General features: G+C 40.5%; 2 protein-coding genes and 1 pseudogene across 3 annotated transcripts in view; 1 reads left to right on the top strand and 2 right to left on the bottom strand.

Moving 5' to 3' along the window:
- The window catches only part of LOC145478498 (uncharacterized), a 93647-nt gene that overhangs the window by 36858 nt on the left and 40307 nt on the right, over positions 1 to 16482 (bottom strand). The window lies entirely within an intron of this gene.
- On the top strand, positions 78 to 14095 carry LOC145478529 (organic cation transporter protein-like; annotated as a pseudogene). The gene is made up of 10 exons (XR_014048277.1): positions 78 to 2996; positions 6052 to 6356; positions 6653 to 6881; positions 7471 to 7669; positions 7913 to 8132; positions 8742 to 8876; positions 9067 to 9161; positions 9869 to 9980; positions 11114 to 11186; positions 13856 to 14095. The product of XR_014048277.1 is annotated as an organic cation transporter protein-like (transcript).
- LOC145478499 (DNA-directed RNA polymerase II subunit RPB2) overlaps positions 14100 to 16482 on the bottom strand; it is an 18453-nt gene continuing 16070 nt past the window's right edge. Inside the window, exon 23 of the mRNA XM_081456541.1 lies at positions 14100 to 16441. Within this exon, the coding sequence (XP_081312667.1) occupies positions 16340 to 16441 (102 nt within the window). The 3' untranslated portion in view covers positions 14100 to 16339. The remainder of the gene's footprint in view (positions 16442 to 16482) is intronic.

The raw sequence follows: 16482 nt of genomic DNA, 5'->3' as shown, positions 1-16482 counted from the left end.
TAAATCTACTAGCGTTCTATCACGAATGACGTTGTCTGATTGACTAAGCCACTCACTGTCTATTCTGTTGTAGATAATGAGTAGCGTAGCTATGACCGCTTGTTAACAAACTGGTGGCCGCTTTGCGTTTTCGAAGTTTCTGTGAAGAGGATTTATTTAGATGAAGTTTTGAACGACTAGTAGATTCACACTAAAACAATTAGATTATTCGCTCTCGATTTCTATGCGTGATAGTTGACTCGGGCTGCGCCCTCGTTAGCTATCACGCGATAGAAATCTCGAGCTCATAATCTAATTGTTTATTAGTATAAAACTACTGGTGTTCTATCATGAATGCTGTTTGCTGATTGGCTTCGCTACTCTCTATCTGTTTTGTTGTAGATAGTGAGTACCCTCCCCAACAATGTGCGCCAGGGCCAGAGCCACCTTAAATTTTCGAAAATTTAAGGTGGCTCAGAACAGAAATTTTTTAAACTTCGCCAAAAGTTGCGTCTTTTCATGCTTGCCAAAAGTTGATAATGTAAAAAAAATTTCACCGTGCCGTTTTTGAATTATAAGCCCCTAAAGCTGTAATTAAGGGTGTTTTTAGGAGGTCATACTGTTGCTATGGTAACCCATTGTGTCACGAAAATGATAACGTGTTCACCAATGATTGGGCAATTTTTTGATACCATGATTGTAGCATCAAGTCCTAAAGAGTGCTTATAACGACCCATCAAAATCGAAGTGTAGGAAACTGTTTTGAGCCACCCTTAAGTTCAAAGTCTGACGGTGTTAATGGCATATAAAAACCTTGCAGACATGTCTTCACGAAATGTGTACGACTTTTCGTACGAACAGAAAGCTATGGTTTGGCTGCGTGTTGTGTACCCTCTTCTCCTTTTAATTCGACCAAACCCAGCGCTGCTTTCTGCTGAATAAATCAAAGGAGGAAATGTGTACGCTAGCCTAGATTTCTGTGCGCAAATTAAACAAGCTGCCTAAGACTGTCAACTTTATTGTCAATTTTCACTCGTGAATTTGTGCGGTCGGGAATCTTTATGCGATATAAGGCGAGATTTCTGTCATCATTCTGTTAGCGAACGGGACTTTGGGCGCGATGCCCAACGAGTTTGCCAAGCAGACAGGTCTCTGATGAGTCCCTTGGCCGGGACGAAACGAACTGCGTAAGACTAGCCACGAACAATGTATTATCACAAGTAACTGTCAACTTTATTGAAAAGTGTTTAGGAAAAGAGTCCCACAGGATTGCTTTGGTACACAAACATGTCCTCCGTTTCATTGTTTCAGAAGTGCAAATGCCCTGTAGCTGTTCTCCCAAAGCCAAGGCGATTCAAAGTCATGTTCGTAAACAAAATAATTGTCCTAGTTTTGATAATAAAAGAACGTCGTCTCGCATACCGACGGAACAGGCATCGTTTGTGTCGATTTACACGGTCAGTATAAAACATGGACTGAGGACGGCGGACTGCGGACTACGGACTGGGTATAAAGCACGGACTTAGGTTTAAAGCGCGGACTAAGCATTACGGACTGGGTATATATAAAACACCGACTGAGGTATAAAACGCGAACTGCGGACTAAGTCCGTGTTTTTTACTGACCGGCCGTAACTAATATTAGGTAATACATGTATAAATGAGAACAAATCCTCTCGTTATGCACGTGCTTTGCGATTAATTCATTTGTTTTCGCTCCTGCTGGATGGAGACCAATTTCACCGTCCGGCGTCTACCTAACAGCTCAGGCACAAAATCCTATTCATAGAATTTTTGCTTTTTTAACATACCAAACCTATGTGAAGGTGAATTAATCAACATGACACGAGCGAGGAATCGAACCCAAACCTACCAAAACTCGAACGCACTCTTTAATGTACGATTACTACTGGTTGTTAAAAAAATGTTGATCAAGCGTAGTCCGGCGTTGTCGCTTCCAGTACAGTATTATTAAAAGTTCACGCTATACTTTTTCCCAGGATGTTGTTGTTGTCATGAATCATTGTTGTTTCAATTTTTCCTTTTGTGAGCGTGATGAATAAAAACAAATTAAATGATAATAAAAAGGAAAACATAAATAAACCGTTAGAAACATACTTACCTTTATGTCGGCTCTGAGTGCTTATAACTCAATATTAGTTAAGTGATCCTCATAATTTCACTGCTGAATTGTGATCAGCAAGTTTAAATATTATTCTGTGGTAGGGGTTCAGAACCAGCTTTTAAATGTTCGAAAATTAATGTGTCTCTGAATCCCCGTTGTTGAATTAAGAATTGCACCTAAATATAAGGATCACAAATCGGTAGTTACCAAGTTTATAGGCACCCAAAGGAGAAAATTAAGGGAGTTTGACGGACGTTTGTAATGTTGGACAAAGAACATCAATGTTAGCTAATCATGTACACCACTTAACTCAGTCAAGCAAAGAGTCAGTCGAGTTATTAGCCGACACTGAACCAATCAAGGTTGAGTCAGGGAATGATAATATAAGGGTGCGTTCCTTTAGGGTGATCTGGATCAGGATCAGTGATCCAAGATCACTCGGATCATGGTGCATGCATCAAAGGAACCGATGAATCCGCTCTAATCACGGATTCATCGGTTCCGTTGATCAACTATGATCCGAATGATCTTGGATCACTGATCCTGATCCAGATCACCCTAAAGGAACGCACCCTAAGTAAGGACTAAGCAACGGATTTTTACTCAATAATACAAGTAATCAGTTTACTGTCAGCTTTTTCTTTTCACGTTGCTCTTATCACGTCAACAATAAATTGATCGTCGATACAAAAGAAACTTGGCATGAGTCTGTGAATGTTCTGCTGGCGGCGGTCTATAGGGAGTTCACTGCCTCAGTTGCATAATTGACCAAAAGACAATGGACTAAAAAAAGGGAAACGGGGCATGCTTTGCATAACGGGCTCCATCGCCCTATATATCCGTCTGCCTATTGTATTTGGTTGCGCTTGTTTGAGCTCGGACACGCATATCTGGTAAGTATTGGATTTGATTTCTTCTATCAGCCTATAAACCAGAAAAACTTGTAGTCTATTGCTTAACTAACCTATTCGTGCTAGGTTGTTTATCTGAACGCAGTGGCTATTCGTACGGCACCCGTGCGGTGACTTGTATTTGCTATTCGCATCCCTTACGAATAGCAAATACAAGTCGCCGCACGGGTGCCCTACGAATAGCCACTGCGTTCAAATAAACAACCTAGCACGAATAGGTTAGTTAAGCAATAGACTACAAGCGTTTCTGGTTTATAGGCTGATAAACCACGCGGGATGCTGGAAGAACACGAGAAGAATTCAAAAAGTGCAATAATTTAGATAGGGAAGTTAAATGTATGGCTCAGTTTGGCTAATACTGCGTATCGGAATTTGCACGTGCTTCGTTTGCTGTTTCCCCTACAACTTTATCGAGCATTTGTTGTCTTTTACCCGGGTCAAAGTCGACCGTGCGTGATTATTCAAGACGCGCGACACAAGACACAATACGTTCGCTATCGCCATGCAGAGATACATTTTTTTTTTCAGGAGGCATATAGCTAGGCCGGCTAAGACAATATTTATATGGACTCGGTTACCAGAGACAACCCTCCTCTGCAACTTTATCGAGAGTTTATAATTATATGAGAAAAAGTTGTCTTTTGGCCGAGTCAAAGTCGACCCTGCGACCTTGTTATATATTCAAATGCGCAGTAATCCCTCTTTCTTTGAGTTTCCTTGAGTCATTCAATAACTGTGGGCTCGTTGACGTAATTAATTTTAGACATGTAATACACGTATAATACTTATTTGTACTTTAGGACCTAAAATCTAGCCAGTAACGTGTACATTCGGCACGCCATGCGCGGTTGCTGTAGTTCAATAGGCGAGCTACACTGTTTATATGAGAAAACGTTGTCTCGCTAAAGTTTCCCCATCTGCCCATCTTGATCAAAATGCTACATATTGTGCTATAATACTGATTCAGTGCACTGAAAATCTTGTCCCTTGAGCTCATTCTTTCATTCTGCTTCCATAAATTTGATCGCTGGAGCGAGCTAAGAAGGTGCATAAATACATATTTAAGTAAAAATAAATATCACAGGAGAAGTGGAGTGAAACCTAATAAAATAAAAGTAAAGTATCCGATCCTAGAGAAATCCGTGTTTAAGACTACATGATAAAAAAAAAAATCAGAATTTAAAAATTTAGTTCGTTCACAGTTAGTAAACACGCAAATAAGGATTAAGCCAGACTTAAATCTAGTGGCACGCAAATGTAGCTCACGAAATCAGAGGACCAAGGCGAATTTGCATATTTGAGAGACATAAAACAGTTCTTGTTATATGGCTAGCTCCGTGAGCGGGCAAGATGAACCAAATCCTGCGCTGTGATCGGCTAGACGAGCGGACAAGATGGTGCTTTATTATATGGCTAGCTCCGTGAGCGGGCAAGATGAACCAAATCCTGCGCTGTGATCGGCTAGACGAGCGGACAAGATGGTGCTATCTTGCCCGCTCTGGATTACTCGCCATGTCCTGCAAGAAAATGGTGTTCTTTTCCCTATAATAAATCCCTTATTGATCACGCTTGTTTGGTCAAGAGAGGAATTATCATATTGTCTTGACTCCGTCTCGGTCTCATTAACACCCAAAAAAGAACTTGGCCAATATCCCGCCATCTTGACTTCACGCTTGGTCAGTAACCCATATCAGTATTAACTCTGCAAACCCAGTAATGGAATGGTTAGGAAATGGTTAGCAAAGCAAGGGACTAAATGACAGGAATTGCTCCGCCGAGCTAAAATGAACAGTAATGCTGTAAGCGGCCTGAAAAGTGTTAGCCGCCTAAATACCATCCAGTTAGGTCCAGTTTGCCTAATATGATGGCAATCTCTCTCTCTCTCCCTAAAAAGCACTCCAGTTAGTATAACATAAATCAGTGCTTCGGTGATCAGATACTATTCTTAAAACCAGAATAAAACCCGCGTAAAAGAACCTGGATTTTTCTATATACGCATATATAAATGTATAACAGGTTCTTTGAAATCCATGTTCTTATATTTGAATTGTTACATTAGAACAGAATCTAGTTATAGAGGGAAATGTTTAGGAAGGCCGGTAAACATCAAAGAAGCAAACAAACAGGCTAAGATTTATGTTTTTTTTTTTTTTTTTGTAATTTAACAATTCTTTTTTATTTCTTTATTATTTACATTGACAATTACATCTTTTGTTTTATGCTCATTGACTATGCATGAATTTCATAGTCGCCATGCTTCTATTGGCTGGTTGTATGAGCACACGCAACCACCTTTTATACTTTGCCAGGTTTTGAGTAGGGTCAACCCCCAAAATAGCCATCAAAAACACACAACAAAGAACTTTGCCAATTTTCTAGCCATTTCCCTGAATAAACTATGAACACAACAAGAGCTAGAGGATAAACTTGTACGAAGTTAGAAGTATCATCCAAATCGACCAAGTCAATAAATACACTTATTTAACTCTTTTTAGTTTGCGAAATCTGAATTTTTGGAGCACCAAACCCCCCCCCCCCGGGGGGGGGATTCCCATATAAATAGGACGGGGTGCTTGTCGTACCTATTAGGGTGAAAAAAGCGGTTGTGATACCTCTTAGGGTACTCAGCCTCAAAAAGTCCACAGTGGGAACTTTCGCGGTACTTTACAGGATATTGAGCGAAAAAAAATATTACAGGAGATATTTCACAGTCAACTTTATGAGTAGAAGGTTATCGAAGCAATCGTGTTTATCGCTATTTTAAGAAAATTCTGGACGTGTCAGTTAATTTGTTGTTCTAGAATTGGTACCTCTTAGAGGTGAAAAACATTTTTAAGCCACGCCCACAAACAGGATCTTGATACCTCTTAGGGTGTTTTTTTCAAAATTTCTGACGAGCACCCGCCGTCCTTTTTATATGGGAGTGCCCCGGAACCAAAAACAGCAGCCAGTAAGAGTTAGACGAACGAGGAAATCTTGTTGACAAATCTTTTACTGCTCCTCGTTAACTGTCGACTTTTTGTTTGTTTCCACGAAGGTGCTTCACTCAAAATCATGGGTCTCACAATCGATGATGTAATGGAGAAGATCGGCAGTTATGGCCGATATCAACACAAACTTCTCCTAATCTGCGGTTTTATGAAGGACTTCGGTGATGGTTTTCAGATGATGGTCCCAACATTCCTCAGCGCTGAACCACCGTGGCGATGTAAAGAAAACAGTTCTGCTTGTAATCTGACAGGAATCTTTAAACCGGGAGACAAAAATTACAAATTTCGCTGCTCCATTCCTCGAGATGATTGGGAGTTTGACACCAGTGACTTCGACTCAGTTGTGACCGAGGTAAAGTTCACTTTCCTCCGCGTACATTTGGTTTAAAATCTCCAGTTCACCCTCTCTAAAATGCAGATCCTAGGACTAATAAAATACAATTGTGCGAACCATTCTTTTACAGAGCGGCTACTATACAGAACTGCCGCTACGGGCTTGCGAAAGAACTGATTAATGACTTGTAATTCTCTTTTGAGCTGAACCTCGGCAGCACTTCCCGTTTCAGTCTCAAACCTACGATAATCCTCACCCCAATTCGCGACAGGATCCTACCCTGCTCTGATCCTTTCCACTGATTTTCTTTGCAGTGGGACTTGGTGTGTAACGTTTCGGCGTTGTCAGTCCTGACCAGAGCTGTCATGTTCTTGGGCTACATGATTGGCGTTCTTGTTGGAGGTGTAATATCTGACACATTCGGGCGCAAGCCTCTCGTTTACTTCCTTTCTGTGCTGTGCAACATTTTAGCACTGGGTGCATCGTTTGCGCTCGGTTACTGGCTTTATGTGCTCATCAGAGTCTTAGTGGGTGTTTGTGTTGGTGAGTAACTGAGTAGTCTGTCCACAGACGTTTATTGTTTTGTTAGGAGTTATTTTTCTTCTTTCTCCAGCCCCATCAACTTGCTTTTCGGCTTGTTCATATCCCACGTGCCTGGTTAAATTCTTGCTAAGCTTCCGATCTCGACGAACTAAAGACAAAATAGAGAGAAATTTTAAAAAATGTATAGTTTACCTGTTTTTCTTTGCTTTCTCGCACGTCGCCGAACTTTCATGTACGACCGCTATCCATTTGTCTTGTCCTGCGTAAAACTAGCGCTTAAGTAAATGGTATCCTGTAGACTGTGGCACTTTGCAATTTTTGCTATGTTTTTGTTTTTGGCTTTCATATAAAAATGATTTTGAGAACGCAACGGTCTCGGGTAACAGATGGCAAAGAATAACAAGTAAACTATTCATTCTTTTCATTCCTTTACTTACTCACATCCCTCTTTTATAACTATGCTCTCTGCGGTCAAATTCACTGATCTACTAACTACAGGCAAGTTGGTTTCGAAGAAACAAAATTAAAAGAACAAATGAAATATAACCAATGAACAAATGTTACTATTACTGGATTTTACTTTTCACAGGTAGTTCAGCTCTTGCCATGTACGTCTTGCTCATGGAGTATGTAGGCAAGCGTCATCGTCACGTGATCGTAACTACCTTATGGTACTTTTGGGTTCTGTCGCTGATGCTGGTGGCATTGTTCGCTTATTTTATAAGGGACTGGCGCACACTGTCCATCGCTGGAACAGCCCCAGACCTCTTGCAAATTTTCTTCTGGTGGTGAGCAAATGATAGGTTCTGCAAATTTTCAAAATCATTCAGTTTCATCTCTAAGCATAGCACTACTGTGTTGTTACTGCGTTACATCGATCGCGTAAAAAAATATGCCTTTTTCGGGGCATTGATTCACAAACTCACCAACTAAACAATAAAATCTCTCTGTGGCCCTCGTGTGATCTTTTTATAAGGACAATTTTCTAAACCTATATTGATCTCTACTTCTTGAACAATTTTTGATGTCAGGTTTTTACCAGAATCACCTCGTTGGTTCCTCGCCCATAACAAGCCCAAAAAGGCAATGGAAGCCGGAACTTACAAAGGTGGCCGAGTTTAACCGGAAAGTGATGCCCGCAGGAGAACTGGAGGAGAAAGATACCAACTCAACCCAGAGACAAGGTGACTTCCGGGACCTTTTCAGCTCAAAGGAGATGACGAAAAGAACGCTTATATCCGGCTTCGCTTGGTAAGTCCATATTTTATCGCATCGTCTTTCTCTGAGGTAATGTTTGCATATAATTCGTTTTTTTTGTTTCCTGATTTGTACACTGAATGATCATAACTGTGGTCGACTGCTCAGTGTAAATGCTGACAATTTTTTCTGAATTCAGGCCCGGGGCGCGGGAGTCAAGGGGGTAGGGTGGCGTTGCAGGGTACGTTTTATACTTCAAAGCCCAAATCCTTGCCCTTAAACATATATACCTCCAATCTAGAAAAAGACATCCTTTGGGGCAAAGCCTCCCCGTGTTGTCCATTATAGAGAGTACAACCCCTCCACCCAACCCGCGAGTTCAGGTTCCGGTCAACGACTATACGTAACGGCTCCTTAATGCAAACTCTTTTGCTGCCTTTGGTTGATCATCCAGCTGGTCGCTTTATATTCCAGGCGTACGAAAAAATTGTTTCAAATGGGACATGAAAAGGGACTTTTAGTGTTAACGAGAAATTGAATGGAAAAAACTCTGCCATTTTCATTTTTACCGTACATGTCTCGATCCAAACACTTTTAAGATACTTTGCTTGACATTTTTGTCACATTTTCAGCATCTTTACATTGATTTTTTTCTGTCCACAGGTTAGTAATAACACTGGTTTATTATGCTGTTTCATTCAGCTCAGGAACGTATGGCGGAAATCGTTATTTAGTGTTCTTTTTGACCAGTCTCATAGAAATTCCTTCAAACTGGACTTGCATTGTACTTTGCCGTAGGTGAGTGAAGGGCTTGAAAAGTGACTGTTTCAAAACTCTAACCATTGACTGTTTATATAAGCAAGATATTCTTCTCGGACTTAACTGAAATGCTATTAGCACGCACATGGTGTAAGATAATCAGTCTTATTTTTCACAGATCACATGCAAGTCGAGATACATATTTGTACTAAACTAAGATTTGTTTCAGGATTGGCCGGAAGAAAACTACTGTTCTTGGGGTGGTGGTGGCGTTCATTGCTTCCGTGGTTGCGGTTCTTTTCCAGCGAGATTTGAAGAACACAGGTACTCCTTTATTCAAAAGTGTAATCGAAATTAAATACAGGGGGAAGGGAATCATTGTATGGAGTCATAAAAGCAGTTGTGCTTTTCCTTATATATCATTGCATTTTATGAGGAATTCTTGGTTTCAATATAATTGATAACTTTTTACTGGAATGGGGCGGGGGGAGGGGGAGTGGTCCCATTCCTTACCCCTACCTATTTACGAAGTCGTTGGATGCTTGCCTCACGTTTTTCTCGTTTAGATCCAGTAGGCCTGCGTTACCAGTCGGCTATGACAGCTGCACTTGGTGGGCCGCAGCCTACCACCGACACCCATTACCACCCTTTAACCTCAAGGCTTCGTAGAATAAAACAAAAGAAATCATATCAAGGTTGAGGAAAAGAAATTCATCGAAACTGTCCTATTCAGTTGTCACGGTTGTGACACTAATAGAGTAGGATACAATGCAAACTGAAACCATGCGAGGAATCAAGGAGGTATGTAATGAAGGGCGTTTGCAAACGTTTTCTTAGTTTCGAAATATGTGTTGCGACGTCCACCATCATATAATATCGTAATTTCATTTTTATGATTTAGTAACATCTAAACCTTAAGAAGGCTGGTCTGGCCAGCCGAAATGTTGTTTTAAATATACGACGTTGTGCCAGCCTTGATGAGCTCGATGATGAGCTCGTGATGACAAATTACACATTATTTTGCGTTTCAGGTTTCATGGTGGCAAATATCATCATGGCTCAGGGTTTCGCCAAGTTTTTCATCAACATGGCATTCTCTTCAATCTACGTGTACTCAAGCGAACTCTTTCCGACTGTTGTAAGGTATTCGTACGTTTTAAAGAAGCTAATTAACGTTGGATTTACGAAGACCGACTTTTGTTTGGAAAACTCTTGCGAGTCTACGCCATCCTCTACTTTTTGTCTTCTTTTTTGTTTTGAAGCCCATTTCTAGAGCTTCAATTTTTTCTCCAAGTAACGCACCATCTACAATTGGGTGGCTTCAGAGTAATGAGAGAATAATAACCGTATGATATTTATCGTTATTAAAAACTGGATCATTAGATAATGCAATTCAAGAGTTTTCATTGGCTTAGCCATCGTAGTGTATGAGCCATGACACCATGCTCTGTAAATATGGTAAGCGTGCGCGTATTTTTGTGGGGAGTTTTAATTTTATTTTAGTCTTCTATTCTTGGTTTTCACCAGTCATGTGATCAAAACTAAAAATCGTAACCATTCAATAAATAAATTCAAGAATCTAGGATATGATAGATGATTGCTATATAAACAACCTCGCCAAGAATCAGGTTTCTGCTGTTGTTCATTCGCCCGTTATTCGCAGAAGCGTGTCATCCAAATTTATAGAGCTTTGTATGGAGACGCCATGTTTGTGCCCTTCGGAGGGGCATAAACATGGCGACCGTAAAATTACAAAAACATCCGTCCTTGAGTTTTGCTATTGAAACGAACATTTTTACTCTAGTGCTCCGACACATTGAAATAAATGCTTCTTCTAGTGTAAGCACCGTTTATTTAACAAAAACTAAAGCGATAACTCGTCTTTTGACCTACGCGACAGTCTTTTCTGGCCGCCATTTTCATGTCACGCAACGCAAAAGCTTGGAGTGCTCTGTTACAAAAAGAAGAACTCTGTCGAGCTAAAACATTGCCAAACGTCACGTTCCTACAGGGCCTTTTATCTGATGAGACTAAAACCTCAGAAGGAAGGATAATTTCTAATTTTGGAATATGACTACGTCACATGAAAACCAAGAATACTGTTTTGGCGGCGTTTCTAATAAAACAATTATTCCACTCACGCTTGTTGTATATGAGATGGTTCAGTAGCCAACTCGGCGCGATGCGCCCCGTTGGCTTTCTATCCCATCCAACCGCGCGCTCACGGAATAACTGTGTCAAGTTAATGTGTCAAGTAAAGATTTTTTTGATTTCAGGAACATAGGCATGGGAAGCTCTTCCGCTGCAGCTCGCATAGGATCTATGTCCGCGCCTTATGTTGTTTGGCTGGTATGTAGCTCCTTTTCACCGCTGTAGTTGTCAGACGTGACAAGGAACCTTCAGTGGGCGTATAGTTCAGACAGTTGGTTGAACGGAGTACTAATCTAGTGCAATATTTCTATTATTCCTTTTCAAAGTCAGTTTAAAGGAGCTACGTCACGGTTTGCGTATCTTGAGCCTAAATGCTTCAAGTTCGTCGTTTGCAATCCCTGTTAATCCTTAACCATTCTTCTTTCTTTATGTATGGGTTATTGACCAAGTGTGAGGTCAAGATGGCTGGATATTGGTCAAGTTCTTTTTCTGCATGTTTATGGACCGAGACAGAGTTGAGGTCCATAAACTCGCAAAAAAAGAACGAGGCTAATATCCAGCCATCTTGGCCGAACAAGTTTGGTCAATAAAGGATTTATTATATGGCTTTCGGGGAAATTTTTTTCTGCGGGACACGGTGGGTAGTCCCGAGCGGACAAGATAGCTCCCTCTTGCTCGCTCGGGTAGCCAATCACAGCGCAGGATTTGATTCATCTTGCCCACTCACGGATCTAGCCATATAATAAGGTTTATTTTTAAGCACTTTTTTTAAGTGCTTAATAAAATGACTGGCTCCAAGGGAAACAGTGAGTTTTTTTCCCCGAGACCCTCAATGTTCCTAGGCTCGATTTCGCCGCTTTCTTGAGTTCCCCGAGGCGAACTGTCATTAAGTGTTTTGATATACCTCCCAACTTAAGGGGGTATGGTACCCTAAAATATGGCGATGTTCATGAAAAATTCAATTTCTTGGAAATACAAGACTTAAGACCCTTGAGGACTTGTCAAAAACATTTTGAAACGATCTTGCCGAATTTCCTTCCAGATGAGTGTGAAATTTAAGGAAAGTACACAGTGGTGTAAGTTTTTTCACGTAGCAACGGCCATGGCAACGACTGTTAACTATAAGAACGTGACCTAAAATATAGATTATTTTTAACTTATATGAACGAAACTATTTAGAAAAAAACTTTTAAGACATGCACAACTCGATTGGTATAATTATTTGTGAAAAGCTTTGCCTCAAATTGCCATCACAGGCTCATTCACTTCCCTTATGAAAAGGAATATTTCCCACAACTGCGGTAACTTTTTACAAAATAGAACAACCATTGCACCCCCTTCCCCGAGATCCAATCTGCACCCCCCTTCCTCGCTATTTGTGGCTCGTTAAATGCTTAATACTTCGTGTAAGAAACTTAAAGTGCATTTTTCTTAAAAGTTTACTTTTGTACCGACTGACTTCGCGCCAACATGTCTACTTTGTAAGGTTTTTAAGTAGAATTCCCGAAACTTGGGCTGATCAAAGACCAGAAGTGTCGTGATGTCGTAAACCAAAAAAATCGTAACATTTTAAGGGCTGTCACGTGACATGAGATGATTTGTCCACTGGATGTGGTAAAAAATAAGGTTATTTCCAAATAAAGCTGTAAAAAGCACTGAAAATAAGAGTTAATTGTCAAAACTTAGGTTCATTGCACAGAACAAAACAGAAACTTACATGATATGCTTATTTGACAGTCAAATCTTGTTTTGTAAAAGAGCAGGAAGTGTTGGCGTCAATACTATAAAACACTACCTCAAAAGGCTGTGGCTGGTTTCCATAGCAACCATTTTGAGTAAAACTTTAGAAATTTAATTTCTCTTTTTGAGTGCAATAGCACACAATTGATCTTTCTTCACCATATTTAAACAAACTTTTGGGTCCATTTGAGGGTACCATACCACCTTAAAAGTAGAAAAAAACTGCGAAGAAATCGTTTGCTTTAGGCTGGCTGGCTCGGCACAAATTTGCCGCCGTTTCAAGGAGCACGATCTGATCACGTGCGAGTCGAAAGTTCATGTTGCTGTTTCCCTAGGGGGTTAGTGATTTTTGTTCGCCCTAGGGAGTTAGTGAGTTTTGACCTACGACACGTCACACGTTTAAATCCAACCAGAAAATGTATTTGAGTTGGGAGGTATAACAAAATCTCTTGGTGTTTTTCTATTTTAGTGAAGTGCTACTTTCAAGTTTTCTTCAATTTAATGGCAATTTTGTACGTGGCCAAAATAACTCAAAATACCGTGACTGAGATCCCTTAAGACCTTTGCCCTTCCCCCTTTTGAATGTTGCACAGGAACGAAGCAACTCTTGGAGATACGAAATTCCAACATTGTTTTGAGGGGAGGGGCAGGGGGGGGGGGGTAGGTAATAAGTCAGGGGAAACATTTCTAAAGTATTCAAAAATAGCACTGTCTCAACACATCTGTCGCCCACTGTTGGTGGAGCGACGCAAGCACAAACTCTGTCCGCTCACACTCGTTCCCCCCTTGTACGAGCTACTTTGCTAGCGGGTGCAATGACTTATGCCCCACTGAATGTTTGCAAAGTCATCTGTGTGTCGCGCTATAGGGTCTTTTGTCTGTGCCACGTTCTCTTTATACGGTTCGGTAGCTGCTAAGAAAACCTGAATTTCGAGAAGTAGAACTCGGCCGTCCATTATTCAGACTGCCGAAACTCAACTTTACAATTAGGGTTGATTCCACTGAAGTCCGCATGTGAACCCCATATGCAATTCTGTTATTGCTAAACTAACAACTCTGAAAGTGGAGTTGAAATTCCTGTAAATTCTAAAAAAATTGATGCACAAATAAATTCTCTTTTTCAACAGGTCCGTGTGCACCTTCTTTTGCCGTATTCCACTGTAGCAGTACTTGCTGCTGTTTGTGCTGGCCTGTGCTTTCTGCTGCCAGAGACAAGAGACATGCCAACTCTTGAGAATATGGATTCCGTCAAGAAGGACTCCGCCAGCAAAGCCGAGGATACGGAGAACGGCAATCTTCCCCTTAAGCCGGGCGAAGACAAAGAAGACATGGGGGAATTGCTGCTCAATCAGAGTTATCACGCTTAAGACATCCAATCGAAAAACGGATTCCTTTATTTCAGTTACTCAATATTTACACGATTGTCATGGGTGAAATTATAGGAATTACCAGGATTTTCGAAGATGGCGCGCCATAAACGAATATGTCGGAAAATTTCCGGTGTCTCGGTCTCGGTTTGAATTTCTCCAAACACCAACTCTTCGACAGTATTTTTACCTTCTTAAAATCGACGAATTCAGAAGTGGTTTTTTTTCTTTTTTGATTTTGCATTGGTTTAGGCGCGCATATTTTTCGAAAGTTTGCTTTTCACTAGAGGATAAGCGTTTCAGGGAGCAAGGAAGAAAGCATAAACACAATTTTAAATTTGTTGCTAGCTTTACTTAATTAATGGCTCCCATTTTTGGTCTGGGCTTGAGTGTTGTCGAGGCAGGGCGTAACTCGTGCCTAAGGTGTAAGAGTTGACAGGTATAAGCTATGTAAGGGAAAAGTTTTAAACTGCGACTTCATGCATTGTAACAAGGTTGTTTAAGTGCGCGATTATTTCACGAACTTGCACTTTTTCCAGGGTGGGGAGTCACTCACGTAGATCAACTTTACATTTTGTTTACTTTTAAATACATCGACAAATCTAGATGGCCTTCTTGGAAGTTTCATTTTCCTTGTTTCGTAGTGGCGCTGGTATTTTGAAGTTCTTTTTTTAGGGCGTGTTATCTAAGCTATAAAAATGTCTAGATTTGATGTAGTAAGGTGTAATGGTTTCGCGTCCAAACACGATCAAACATTGTTTGGTGACCAAACATGTTAATGTTGTACAGTGACCAAACGGTATCAACATGTTTGAACGAACAAAATGTTTTAGTGTTCCATCAAATGTTTGACGTCGTTCAAATTTTATCAAACACGGTCAAACACGATCAAACAATGTGTCCAAACGGGAAAATGTTTGGTCACAAAACAATGTTGGATCGTTCCCGTTTAGACCTGGCTTTTAGCTTACTTTCAGTAAGTGTTGAATGTAAATAAAAATGAGGTTTTTCCTTATCAATATGATGTTCAGTAACACTTTGTTGGCTTCGGCAAACAGAATTTAACAGATATTATCGATATCCCGAACTGTTGTTACAAGAAGTGAAGTGAAGTGAAAGACTTTATTTAATGAGGGTGACCCGTGACAGTAACTTCAGTTACAGATAAACTTGGGGCCCTCAGCTTAAAATAATTAGAATACTAAAAATATATTAATATATATTAAGAATTACACCAATTTAAGTTACTCGGTCCGGGTTAGTTGCAATTGCTACATGAGATATCAAGCAATGCCCCCAGTTTCCATTGAAATTTTATGGTGGACAGAAAAGAAGATGCAGAAAAAAACAAAAAAACAAAACGTGGTTGTGCCTTGTTGTTGGATTTTTTGTGTGCCCAATTGGTGAACTGCGTGTGATTGCGCTGCTTTCATGCCTTCTTACATCGGGTTGTTTTCGCCATTAATCCCCAAAGTTATGATATCGTGATATTGATAAAGCATTTTGTTTTAATATTGCAACAGTTGAATGTTTGAATTTACATATGCATGTTAAAATGATGCATGGTTTTACTACTTACAAAAACACTATACAAGGTTATTCCATGTAAAGGAAACTATTTTCCCATGGATCGGAATCCGTCCATGAACTCGAACCAACTAAAGGAGATCGTTTCTAGATGTAACACAACTAATTTGGTATTGGTTCAGTCACACATAATGCAAAATGTACACAGTTGGTCGTAACCTGTTGTCCAGTTAACAGAGAAAGTCTGGAAATACCGAACCCGGAAAAGGAGAACACTGAAGACAGCACAGGACTGAGGAGTTTTCATTTCAAGCCAGTAGACTTAAAACATTTACTAGCCTCGTCCAGCAAGCGCTATTTACATGTAAATGATACACATGTTTCTGGTGAGTGAATGATGGGTAACTGAAGCTCGCTATGAGCTTGCCCTGTGGGCGACCTCTACAAACTATGACTTTATTTGCGCCCTGGCTGCCAATGAGAACGATATCATATTTATTGTGTCACCGGCTTAAAGGCAGCTTTAGTCCAACACCAGGAGAATTCGCCCACAATTTGTGTTCGTTCGTTCGGGAGGAGTTAAGAAGGGATATCACTTATTTGACTGGATCACGGTTCGAGATCAAAGATATGTATCGCTTATTTACTGCATCACAGTTAAAGACCCAGAAGGTGTAGAAAACTCGATCACAGTTTAAGGCCCAGGATGTGCATTGCTTATTTGACTGAATCACACACCATCATCCTGGGAGCGATACTCATAGACATAAGCTCTTGGAAAAGCAGCTTAGCAGCGTACGGCATACGAATACGGGACACCTGCAAAGGAACACAAATCTTAATCAGTTACTGAATGTGCT

The sequence above is a fragment of the Orbicella franksi genome, chromosome 2 (assembly GCF_964199315.1).
Source record: "Orbicella franksi chromosome 2, jaOrbFran1.1, whole genome shotgun sequence".
Classification (NCBI taxonomy): Eukaryota; Metazoa; Cnidaria; class Anthozoa; order Scleractinia; family Merulinidae; genus Orbicella; species Orbicella franksi.
Note: the sequence above shows the minus strand (reverse complement) of the source record. Positions and strands in the feature narration are given on the sequence as shown.